Genomic DNA, 12,860 nt, shown 5'->3' with positions numbered 1-12,860 from the left:
ACTCATGTAAGTACTCAACCCAGCAGGCATGTCCTTTATATCTATCAAGAACCTAAATTGGAGCCAACACCGAACCCTAGGGCATTCCACAAGCTATTTTTTTTCTTCTGGGAAAACTTGTCTCGTATTACGGTTCTCATTTGTCTTTCTGTCAAATAATTTTCCAAGCATTTCAACAATTTACCAACCACAGGTTTTCAATTCCCTATCAAATGCCTTCTTAAAATCCAGGTAAATACAGTCTACCCATCCTTCCCTTTCTTGAACAATGTTTATCACTCTGCTATAGAAGCTCAGCAACTTCACAGCACAAGACTACCCTTCTCAAAATCCAAACTGCTTGTATGTTATTACCATATGCCCTTCAAGGGGTTTTATCCATCTTTTTCTAAGGACATTTTCACATTGTTTGCAGACTATACGAATGAGGGAGACCGGTCTATAGTTAGGCGGGTCCTCCCTGTCACCACTTTTATAAATCGGAACTACATTTGCTCTTTTCCATTCAGTAGGTAGCTCTCCACTTTCTGTGGAAAACCTTATAATATCATAGATGGGCCTCACTAACTGATCTGCACATTCTTTCACGATCCAACCAGCTACTTTTTCCGTTCCCAATGCCTTTCTCACATATGTATCTTTCACCAACTGAAGTACGGTATCTTATTTCTCTCAGCTATTGCTGTTTCCAGTTTCTGGGGTTGCATCTCCTGCTGCAGATTCTAAGATTTCATCTTCCATTACAAGTACCGACTGAAATTTATCATTCATTTTGTTACACATTTCCGCTTCTTTTCCATATGTTACATCGCCATCTCTCAACCACACTATGCTGTTCATTGTTCTCATTTAACTATTAAGAAACCTATAGAAGCGTTTGGGTTCTTTTTTGCTTTTGTTAACGATATCCTAGTTTTTTTTTTCCTTCTTCCTTCTTACTCTTACATATTAATTTCTTACTTCTTTGTACTCTTTCGAAGCCTTTTCAGTACAGTATACAGTATCTTTTTCTTACTTTATCTTATGCTCAATTCCTAATTCCAAGTGCCTCCTTTCATCTTTTATTAAACCAGTCTTTTTGTCTTCATTTTTTGCAGCAACTTCAGGACAATGGTTTCTGACTCCCTCCTCATATATTTTCATTAAGGCATTATACATCTCCTGGATATTTTTTCCCCCTCTCCAGTTCACACCAGTCCATATTACCGAAATACTGTATTGTCTTAAGGAGTCAAAATCCGCTCTCCTATAGTTATATCTATTCTTTTGATATGTCTCTTCTCATTCTCCCGTGTCCCCATCCAGTACCTCCATCTCCATAACCGAGTGGTCACTCTTTCCTAGGAGGTAAATATACTGTAATTTCTGTATATCACTACAGTTTGTTGTAAAAATCAGATCCAATCCTGATAGTGTAATCGTCTCATCTAATTCTTGTGTTATTGTATCCAACTGTATTAACATATTTTCCATTATCAGCTCCATCAGACTAAACCCCAAGGTTTCCACATTGTTCTCTGCATCAATTCCTTCCCAGTCGCCCTCTCTACAATTAAAATCAGTCACTTGCAGCAATCTGTTTCTCCGCTCAATTATCGTCTTTAACATATCTACCGACTCACTCACTAACTGTTCATATTCATCCCTATACCATACTCGAGTCCGTGGTGGCATGTACAGTATAAGACACAACTCTGTTCCTGCTTTTGTCCGATGTATAATTACAAATGACGAAACATAATGGAGGGCTTGCCACACCCACATTGTCGCAGGTGGCAGAGGTCACCAGTCACGCTGAACCACTGTTAACATTTTGTGGCAGAGTCACTGGCGAAACCGGAAAGTTTCCTCAGACACCAGTACTAACTGTCCCGATCATGTCAGGAAGCGAGTACCGTAATGTTCGTCCTTCAATGCATGTTTTCACCAAATTTCAGGAAGAGTTGTGTCTTATACTGTACATCACTATTGTGTCCAGCTTTCCTCCATGTTCTTCCATCATTTCCACCCCCAGTATTTCCACTTGTATTTTCTAAATGTTCCCTTTTTGCATTTACCTATTTATCAGTCAAAATCATCACCCTTCCTCCATACTTTCTCTCTGTATTCTCCACACGATTATAATTTTTCCAACCAAGCACATTTGCAATGAATTCACTCTCTAATTTAGTTTCAGCGAGACATACCACTTTTGCCTTCTTTTCCCTAATACAGTCACCAAGTTGTAATTTCTTTATCAATCCATCCACAATTGTATACATTACCTTTATCAAATGAGCCTGAGATTTCTTAATCTCTTCCTTATTTGCACTAAGTTTACCTAGGCCTACCAAATTATTTTCTACTTTTCTCTTTAGTCCTTCTTTATATACCACTTTTTAAGTTTCATGTCCTTCACTCTAAAAACAAACAAATAAACAAAAACTTTGTCCCTCTAATCTTTTCCTCATTTTTGTTTTTAGGCTCATCCTGCAATGCTTTCAGTCTAGTTCTCTCATCGGAGTTTAGATTTTTTTTTTTTTTTTTCAGATTTCATCATCACTTAGCCTATGTGCTGCTCCCAAAACTTCTTCCTACTTCATTTATCTTAGTAAATAATTCCCTAATCTTGGTAATCTCTTCGTTCTTCCAAGCCTGCTTTGCTTTCTGTTCTCTCTCCTCAACTCTGAAGATGATCACACATGTATTTCATCTGTGTTCCTCACAACTGCCTTTTATTTATTTATTTATTTATTTTTTTGCAAAACGTAACCACTTCACTTTTGAAGATACCTCCTTGGTTGTCTGCCGATCTTTTATCTTCTTCACTGTGATGTTTTATTATTTCTCATTCTGAAATCTCTTCACGCCCTTTAACCACCCATCCCGTTTGCTCTTGCACTCGTTCCAGAGCTGTACATACCTTCTCGGTCTTACGGTCAGTTTCAGTCAATTTCTTTCTCAGTTCTTTATTTTCTTAATCACGTACTTTCGTCTTAAGGCAGCGTTTCTTAACCTGGGGTGCTTGCACCTCCAGGGGGTGCTGAAATCAATTTTAGGGGGTGCTGGAAAATGCTGCATTATATTTTTTCTTACTGGATTTGCTTAGTATTGGCTTTTTTTTTTTTTTTTTTTTTTAGACAGTATAAAATAAACAGTCAGGCAGTACTTCACTTTACTTTAACCCTGCAGTAGTGTAGCAACTCCAGTCCCAGTAACCAGATGTAGAAGCGTGCTGGACTGAGACCTTATTACAAGGGGGGTGCTGAGGTCGGAAAAGGTTAAGAAACGCTATCTTAAGGGCTCTCTCCTTGGCCGTACTTAGCTTCTGCTCATCTTTTGTTCACCTCTCTTTGTCTTTGAACTGTCATTTGTTTATGTTCTCGATTACCGCTTCCACCTTTGAAATTCTAATCATTAATGCTTTTATTAAGGGATATCTGTTGAGCAAGGAAGAATGATTGTGCGTGATAGAAATGACGAGAGAAATTGTGAATGAATAAATGATGACACAGCCCTGAGGGAATATTCTCCCGCATTTGGTCTGATCAGCTGATCAGGTCAGGGTAAGAGGATGGGTCCACTATGATGGGGCAGGGGTAAACCAGCTCTGTTGTCGGGCCCTGCTGCAGATGTCACTGATTGCACTGCGCAGTTGACCGTCGTGCCGTGTGGTGCGGTGAGGATCTGACTCTCCTCTCCTCGGGGCTAAGATATGAATGTGTTTGAGTGGATGAGTAAATTGGGAGTGTGTCGTCCCGTCTCAGCTACCTTCCATTCCTTGGGGGAAGCTTGGGGGAAGCAGCCTAGGTATACAGATAGATAGATTAACTCACGCTTGTCAGTTTGATGGTCAAATCCCTCGAAATCACCACATTTATCAACCATATACAGCTCCACTCCGCCTTGAAATTCTAAACTAATTATTAATACTGATATTAACTCACGCTTGTCGGTTTGATGGTCAGATCACTCGAATCACCACATTCGTCGACCATAAACAGCGCCGCTCTGCTTCCCCCACCTCCAATTTTCCGCTTTCACTACAGCTCCCAGAGAGCATCCAAATGTTTCAATTATATAGGGGAATCTCTACACCTTTAACTTTAGTCACAGACAGTTTGGAGACGGGATTTCATCCAGTGTACTAAAACAATGGCAAATTTTCGGGAGTCTTCCTGCGGAGGTGTGTCGTCTGTCTTGTTTACATTCTCGCCCGCACACGTGCGTGTGTGTGTGTGCTGGGACTCCACGCCGGTCGGAGTTTCCCGCGCGTCCATTCTTTTACTGAAAAAAAATCCTTAAATGAACATAAAATTCGGCCAGCCCACGGTGGTCATTAAAACCGAAATTCATCAAAAGAGGGTTCGGTATATCAAAGGTTAACTGTATTTACTTTGCACGTACTGTGCCACCTTTATACCTATTGTCTTGAATGTTATAGATGCAAACTATATCAGTACTATCACAACGTAAATAAAAATGAATGTCTAGAAATAACGGATAATAAATCACTCAGGAATAGGTACTACAAAGTCTCCCTGTACCATTCAGAATATGATGACGCATATTTTCCACACAGCTCCCTTATATTTAGTATTCATGTTATTAGTCAGCACAAAGGATACCTCAGGCCTATATTTCTGATTGCTTCAGAGATTTATAATGTCTCCTCCAAAGCAACTTCTTTTGCACATCACGCTTTAATAATCTTCTTTTATGTTACTGAAGCAATAAATTCTCTTGTTACTGTTGTGAACTATATCAATATCACAATGATACCAATTCAAGATAATGTTAAAATGTAATATACAAACTCTATTGGAATGATGAAATGATAATTATGGAGTCTCCTATGCCACCTAGAATATGGCCCTCAGGTCAGATGCGCTACTGGTGAATAACAGACTAACACATGCCCTTTTGCAGAGTATGCCCAAACAACATAACCTACCTGATGCAACACTGCACAACACATGCCACGCTGTGACACAGACACAACATCAACCGTGTAGGGAACATATGGAGACCACATAGCGGTATGATGCAACACTGCACAACACATGCCACGCTGTGACACAGACACATCAACCGTGTAGGGAACATATGGAGAGACCACATAGCGGTATGATGCAACACTGCACGTGCCACGTTGTGACAGACAACATCAACCGTGTAGGGAACATATGGAGAGACCACATAGCGGTAGTTGCTTTTCTGTGGCTGATGGGTCTGCTTGGCCTGGCATGACCAGTGTTGAGAAACAACACTAGTAACAATGAATGTTGTTCCTGTTATGGAATGGGAGGCTGACAGACGGAAGGAAAGGCTTATGGGTCTGGAGGGGGTGGTAAACACTTAAGTTGTGGCGGCCCTACGCTCATCTGAACGATAGCCTGACGGACTGTTCTGACTCAGTGTGTTCTTCTGCAGTCCACCAGTCTCCTTTCAGGGGGTAGGGGATGTGGTAGAGGAAATAATATGTTTACTGGCGAGCGGACAGCAGAGCTACTGAGTTATATCAGTAGAGTGCCAGCATGAGAAAGTATCCCTCTCCAGCATCCATGAAGCTGGTTTGTGCAAAAAAAAAAAAAAAAAAAAAAAAAAAAAAAAATGAGTTTCAATTAGCAGCTGTTTTGCAACGTAACATTATTTTAATCTTTTCAGTCCAATGACATTTTTCTGTTCTTGCTACCTGCAGATGGTTTTTGTTAGCTCAGGAAAAATCTCTAATAACCATACTAAATGAACAAATTCTATATATTCCTTTCCAACCTGAATAATTTTTTTCTGAAGATAACGCTAACAAAATTAAAACTGTCTCATTGAAGTGAAGGAGTCAGTGTGGGGAGTGACTTACCAGGAGCTAAGGGGTGGGATTATGAAACATAATCACAGTATGATCAACTCTCACTCATTACTCAGACACTGGTTTGCAGGAAGAACAAAGGATAAAAGAAGTTTCTGCACACTTCCTTCTGTGTCCTTCCAACAAAAACAGAAAACATCTCATGCTAGTTGTCTTCTCATACAGAAAGAACAAGAAACATGGGAAGCTTCTACAGTCTGAGCTTCCTGATTTACAACTGACAATTGATTTTAAATTTATTTGTGAATCTGGTGACACGGTAGGGTAGGAAGTGACATTACAAGGAGGAAAATGTCAAAATAATACCAATAGCCACACACACACACACACACGCATGGAATAAACAATTCAATCAACAAAGAATTGGGGGCATATTATATAAACTCTTAACCCGCCCTGTCCCGACCGATTTTCCACCACTGATTCCCCCAATCCCGACTAATTTTGGAAAAAAAAATTTTGGGGGGTCAAACTTCCGCTTTTGGTGAGAAACATCGAAAATTTGTAAGGAAATCGCTCACCTAAGGTTTAAAATACTCGATACAGGTAGCTGTATCCCTTACCTTACTGGGTTTTCTATCAGGCTGGCTCCAAAGAAAACGAGTTCTATGGGAGGGTAACTATTCCACACCACTCATAAACAGTACTTATTTATTTATTTGCTACAAATTTATATGTAGTACGAGAGTATACTGGTTTTCACACAGTAATAGAGGCAATATAAGCATTGTTTCACTCACCAAACACATCAACATACCTGAACTTTTTTGGCAACATTACCTGATCATCATTTCTGACTGTTTCTTCCTCTAATGCTACGTAAACTTTGTGCTCCACGTTGTCATCGATTGGGGAATAACTCTGGCCCTGAATTTCGTACCATGGCACGACATGTCTTTACTGGCCAGGTCACTGGTAACAGGTGAATTGCCAAGACAATGGCGTGCGGAGGGGAGGGGGGAGATCATACGGGGTAAGGTATTGTCCCTGCCTGGCATCTTGTAGCAGAAAGGTGTCCCGTGTATACGTACCAAAAATCACACGCGGAAATTGAAAATTTTGCAAATTAGGGACCTTGCAATTGATGCGCATTTATATACGTCAACGGGACTGACAGTGACAAAACTTGTGGATGTCTATATACATCAAGGGGATGCGGCTGGTTAAACATAGTGTATGTATAAGACTGCTTGTTTATACTTTTAAGTTTTACCTAACAAACCAACTAGAGTAAACACTAATGTGAAATCATGACAAAATATTTTTTTAATACAAATTCACTGTTTTGGAGACTTTTTTTTTTTTTTTTTACTGAAAATGGTTAAAACCACTCATGAATTCAGCCCTGAAAAAATTCCAAGCGATGTGTTGTCATAAGTAGGGATATGCAACAAAAAAAATATAAATAAATAAATAAAAGGGAGGGGGTGAATATGAAAAGGTGACAAGACTGTTAGGGATGCCCTAATAAAGGGAGGAAAGGAACAGGGAGTTAGCTTATACAATAAACACCAGAGAAAATGATATGGAAAATGAAAGAAGGGCAAGAGAGAGTAACAAAAAAGGAGAGAGGAGGGAGGGAGGGGAGAATGAGTAGGTGACAAGAAAGATTTTCACAAAATAGGTAGCAAGGGAGAAAGTTAGTACACATTAGAGAAAAATGGTGGAGGAAAAGGAGGTATGTGCAAAGATTGTCAGGGGCATTCACAAAAATCACAAAAAATGGAATACATGAAAGAGTTAGTAGACATTAGTAACAAGAATGTGACAGACAGTGTTAAGGAAAGAGAAGAGAATTATTACACAAGAGAAAGTTAGAACGGGACAGCGAGTGAAGGGGAGACACTGTGATTACTAGATCTACTGTACGAGGTATCTATGAAAATCAAGAGAAATATAAAAAGTGCAAAGAGAAAGCAGAGAGAGAGAGTTAGCTTACCAGATCTATGAGAAGCCCAGGCTGGTGAGTGAGGGAATGGTAGGGAAGGCAGGGGTTGCTGAACTATGGGCTCACCGGGTGAGATCTGAGGGCTGTCCGGTAGGCTAAGAGAGTTTGATTTTGGTGCGGTGGTGAGGGGTGGGGGTCTGGAGATGGTGGTGCTGCGCCGCCTTGTCTCACACAAGGAGATGTTGGACTTGCGACGGGAGTTGTGTCGCTCAAATGTCTTCTGTGCTGAGAATGGGCTGGGCCGGATGATGTATCTGTAGGGATTAGCGTTGGTTAGAGATAAAAGCATGATAATAATACTCCGATGGATGATGAATTTTTCAAAAAGGCAGGTGGACTTGTGACATGAGTTGCAATATTCAAATGTCTTCCGTGCTGCATGGGCGGGGCTGGATTATGTATCTGTGGTGATCAATGCTGATGTGGTGAGGTTAAAGCCATATTATTGTGACCTTATCAAATCACAACAGAAATATAAATAAAGGTGCAGTGGGAGATAGTGGACTTGTGAGTTGTGCCACTCAAATGTAATCTGTGCTGAAAGTGGTCTTGGCTGGATGCATATCTCTGAACATCAGTGCTGGTGTCATAAAAAAAATGAAAATACAGAAAACATTGTTATAAGCTATACTTTAACCCCCTTCAAACTGGGGATACAAGTTCTTATTCTGTTCATGCTGCCAGAAAACTTTATTAAGCGTAAGACAGAGTTATGATGTTGCCTTAATTGTTGTGGCTGTAGGCTGATCTGGACATATACCTAGTTGACTGCATGCTGAAAATATCCTTCTGTTGTCCACCATCCTCTTGTGGGGGATTACGGAGTGATTTAATGTACTTCTGTAACTAGCAAGATCTGCTGTAAGGTTATGACAGTGTCACCACCTGAAGGCATCACTGTGACACACGGAGTCAGGATATTTGTCTCACACTACATACAGCTCCACACCAAAACAAACTTTACACAGTATAGGACTATCTTTTTTTCACACAAATAAGACAACACCACAACCGTAATCTAAGTAAGAATAAACTTAATAAATAAATCGTCATTATTCTACCTCTACCTCCTCTCTCCCTTGACAAAAAAGAAACAGTACAGCATAACACCTGTCTTGTTCCATTAGGAGTGTATGCACCCATGGTTAGGCTATTCATCCCGGACATTTTTGGTAAGAATGGCCATTTGCCAACCTCTGAGTGACATTGCATGAACAATAAAACCCAAATTACCTTATTTTTTGTTACCACCTAACATATATAATAGTTTCCTGGGTTACAATATGCCATTTGACTTGTCACTCTGTGGAATCTCCTGAAGGTACATCAAATGAGTGAATGGTGGGTACATACATAAACAGACACAAGTTTACTTATATCAACCCACTAAATATTCACACACCTGCCAAAAGAAACAAATTATACACAGTTAGCTTACCAGATGCCAACTGCGTGTTGGCACACTAACCAGCATGTCATTATCTGTCACAGCAAATGGCTGAATTTAATAAAATTCCCTTGGAAGCCCATAAATTTAAATCTGCTCAATTTGCATCATCACCCAAACACAAATTCCTGGTAGGTTTGTTTTTAACCTGGAATTCCTGATTACAATAAATGACATCATTTCAGTCTAGTTACCAAACAGAATGAAACAGATGCAAGGACAGTAAGTTTTATACTCACACTGCACATTATTATTTTGCTTTTTTTATGTAGCAGTGCTGATATTGTGTATCCAGGCATGTGATGTGAGGATCATGTGTATTTCTGCTTTTACTGGGCATTATTATTGCTGAGTCAAACAATCGACCATACCTTACTGAATTCAATTGTGTATTTTTCAATACAGTAAACTCTCAATTATCCATCGGTGAAATATCCGGAGAAGCTATCTTGGCTCTATTAAAGCAATTATGAAACATCTGGCGCCGAAATGGGACTTAATCAGGGGTCCAGTGCTCGTAAACGGTAACCAACCTGCGCCAGGGGAAATCTCAAAACTCGGGAGCCAACGAAAATGCCTGCTACTTGCTACCCAATCAATATCCATCATGGGTGTGGCTTATCTGGTGCGCCATGAATACCGCCGTCCGCCGCGCTCTCTTCCTCGCTAGTGATGGGAATTCCGGCTCTTTCAAGGGAGCCGGATCATTTGGCTCAGTTCAGTCAAGAGAGCCGGCTCTTTCGGCTCCCAGATGGCTCCTTATTTAGTACCACATTGGTTTTTATAAAGTTTGCCCAAATTTAGCAATAATGCACATTGTTAAAAAAAAAAAAAAAAATGGATGCAGTCACAAAAATGTGAATTCCACAAATATATTTTTCTCTTTAAACATCTTGAAACATTCTCAGTGCTAATAAGATAATGCATAATCAGCATTTACAGTTGGTAAAATCAAATTACCCCTGCACATAGTGTATATTTCAATTCAAAGGCCATATGGAGGACATTGCTCTTGTAATGCCCAATCTGGCAACTCTATGTTGGTGCCTTGTTACTAAACCTCCACATGCGCAGGTGGGGGTTACCTGCATAGATTATCTTTAACAACAAACAGATGTCTCACTCTGCCTGGTTTTTAGTAGTGATTGAGAAGCGGTGTTTCCGGGTCGTATTTAACAAATGAGGGACCATTCTACCATTCTATCTTTTATTAATTTACCAAGAAAATAAAAAGTAAACGGCTCCCAAAGTGGAGCCGGCTCCCATCGTTCGCTGAAAAGAGCCGGTTGGCTTTATGAGCCGGATCGTTCACGAACCACACATCACTAATTCTCGCCCATGGATGTCATAGTGTGATGACGTGCCCGTACAGTCTCCGCTCTTCTGACCATGCGGTTGCAAAAGTCTGGTGCCTTGACTAACTCTGTGGCGTTGTATGTTCGAGCTACTGTACTGCATTGTATTGCAAAGCTAATGGCTTGTAAGTGCTCCTGTCGTAGTGCTCTGTTGTGATTGTTAAATTACACCTGTGTTGTCTACTGTACTGCACTGTTTACGAGTGCGAACGCTCCAGTGCTGTCTCACCCCATCGATTTCACCACTAGGTGAGTGCACGTAATAGTACACTACGTACAGTACTGTATTACCTGAGTGTATCATTACTGTAGAGTTTTTATATGCTTAGTTTTCTTTTCCGCAAGGTAAAGTTTGTAGGATAGATGATCGAGACCGACAGAATCACGATATTAAGCTCAGAGCCTAATGTTGAGCCAGATATGCGATATCTGACATTTCATAGAATTTGGCGTAGGGCTTCACTGAATTACAACTGGTTATTGAAAGTTTATTGTACTGCCCCCTCCCTCCCCCCCAAAAAAAAAGTAAAATTAAGGGGAATGAACATGCTAGGATTCGCCTGCATCATCTTCATGACTCATATTCTTCAAGAAAAATTACAGTAGCCCTTATTTTTATAAAAATTTGATCCTGTTGGTGGTGGTTTCATCCCACTAGTGCCTTCGTCACTGGAGAGAGAGAGAGAGAGAGAGAGAGAGTAGGGTAAAGCTTATGTCAGCTGCGTAGAGGCTAAATCGCTTGTGTAAGCATTGGTAAACATTGTTCTCGTTACTGACGCCATTTTTTTTTTCCCTTTTACTAATTTTGCTGCTTACCGGTATGTGGGCTTATGTAAACATGTCTCTTTCTATTGCTTTCGGATGCAACTTTAATAAGAAAAAGAGACAGAAGTCACTAGAGGAGAAAAGGAAAGAAGGAGAAGAAAGAAAAAGGACAGGAAAGAAAGAAGAAGGAGAAAAGTGTGAGAAAAACAGTAAGTGGGGCGAAAAAGGAGATGGATCATGTTATGGTCTGTCAAAGTCAGCTTTTATAATGAAAAACATATCCCTGCATACACAGAACCGGTTTCATGGTAACTCTAATTTAACAAATGACTGGAAAAACTTATTACTCTGTGAACATATACCACTTAAGCATGTAGGGCCTACTGTGTAAGAATGGAAGACCTATATACTGTGTGTTTATTTTACATGTAAATAACCTTTAGTCTTGTTTAGAATCGCTTTGCATAGCGTTATATGTATAAGTTGGTGGTAATCAAACACCAAATCTCCTTTTTCTCATAGGATATATATATATATATATATATATATATATATATATATATATATATATATATATGTATATATATATATATATATATATATATATATATATATATATATATATATATTCTGTAATTACTTGTAACATCAAGGCCCCATGTATAGTACAATGACGTTATCATGCTTATTGCAATATTTAATGTTTTTTATTTTCTTTATGTCTGAACAGCTATACAGTACAGGCCAGTACATGATTTTGTAGGGGGTTAGACCTCCTTGGGGGGGTTGCGGGGTACTTGGCCACTATATGTTGAATAACTGAGAGTTTACCGTATACACAGGCTGCAATTGAAGCCCAAAGTTGGTCAGAACTAGTTTATACTATGCAAAATTAGTGTACTGGGACAGAAGTAGTATTGCCTAGGCAAAACCAGTTGTACCAACGAATGTTGGTGAAAACTCAGGTGTCGTGAGTGGAATGTCCAGGGTACCTGTTGCCCTTATTAACGCTGCTCCTGACCGGATCAGTATCTCTGGCAGGTATAGGGTAGGCACAGTGTAAGCATTTGAGGAGGTAAGGTGGGATGAAAGGACAACAAGCAAAGTCAAACTGCTTCTGTAACGCAGAGGGAGGAAAGGTTGAGGAGACTTAATATGGTTACAGATGAATTGTTTTCACCTCATAGTTGGAAGAACGATGCCCTTAAACGCCTTGTGCGAAAAACATCCTCATATGTTCTCTTTGCCTAACGAACCACTGACTACTGCACCTATTTCCTACATCATATCGTGCCACGGGGACATGACATGATTTGTCACCCTCATACAATACCGGCTAAGTATCGTGAGACTCTTAGCCAACAACTGAATGACTTAAGACAGCAAAATATCATACGTCCCTCCGGATACCCTTATTGTTCACCCCTGGTCCCAGTGGCCAAGAAAGATGGTGAATTACGGATCTGTTTCCATTTTTGGCACTTGAATAAGCAGTTA

At 40.0% G+C, this 12,860-nt stretch overlaps 1 protein-coding gene across 1 annotated transcript in view; it reads right to left on the bottom strand.

Moving 5' to 3' along the window:
* Positions 1-12,860, bottom strand: part of LOC145402854 (potassium channel subfamily T member 2-like) — an 812,106-nt gene that overhangs the window by 19,914 nt on the left and 779,332 nt on the right. The window contains exon 33 of the mRNA XM_080274763.1: positions 7,852-8,050. Within this exon, the coding sequence (XP_080130889.1) occupies positions 7,852-8,050 (199 nt within the window). The remainder of the gene's footprint in view (positions 1-7,851; positions 8,051-12,860) is intronic.

This window comes from Coenobita brevimanus, chromosome 59 (genome assembly GCF_032717465.1).
Source record: "Coenobita brevimanus isolate Jiangsu-jjx chromosome 59, ASM3271746v2, whole genome shotgun sequence".
Lineage (NCBI taxonomy): Eukaryota > Metazoa > Arthropoda > Malacostraca > Decapoda > Coenobitidae > Coenobita > Coenobita brevimanus.
This window is presented reverse-complemented; position numbering and strand designations above follow the sequence as displayed.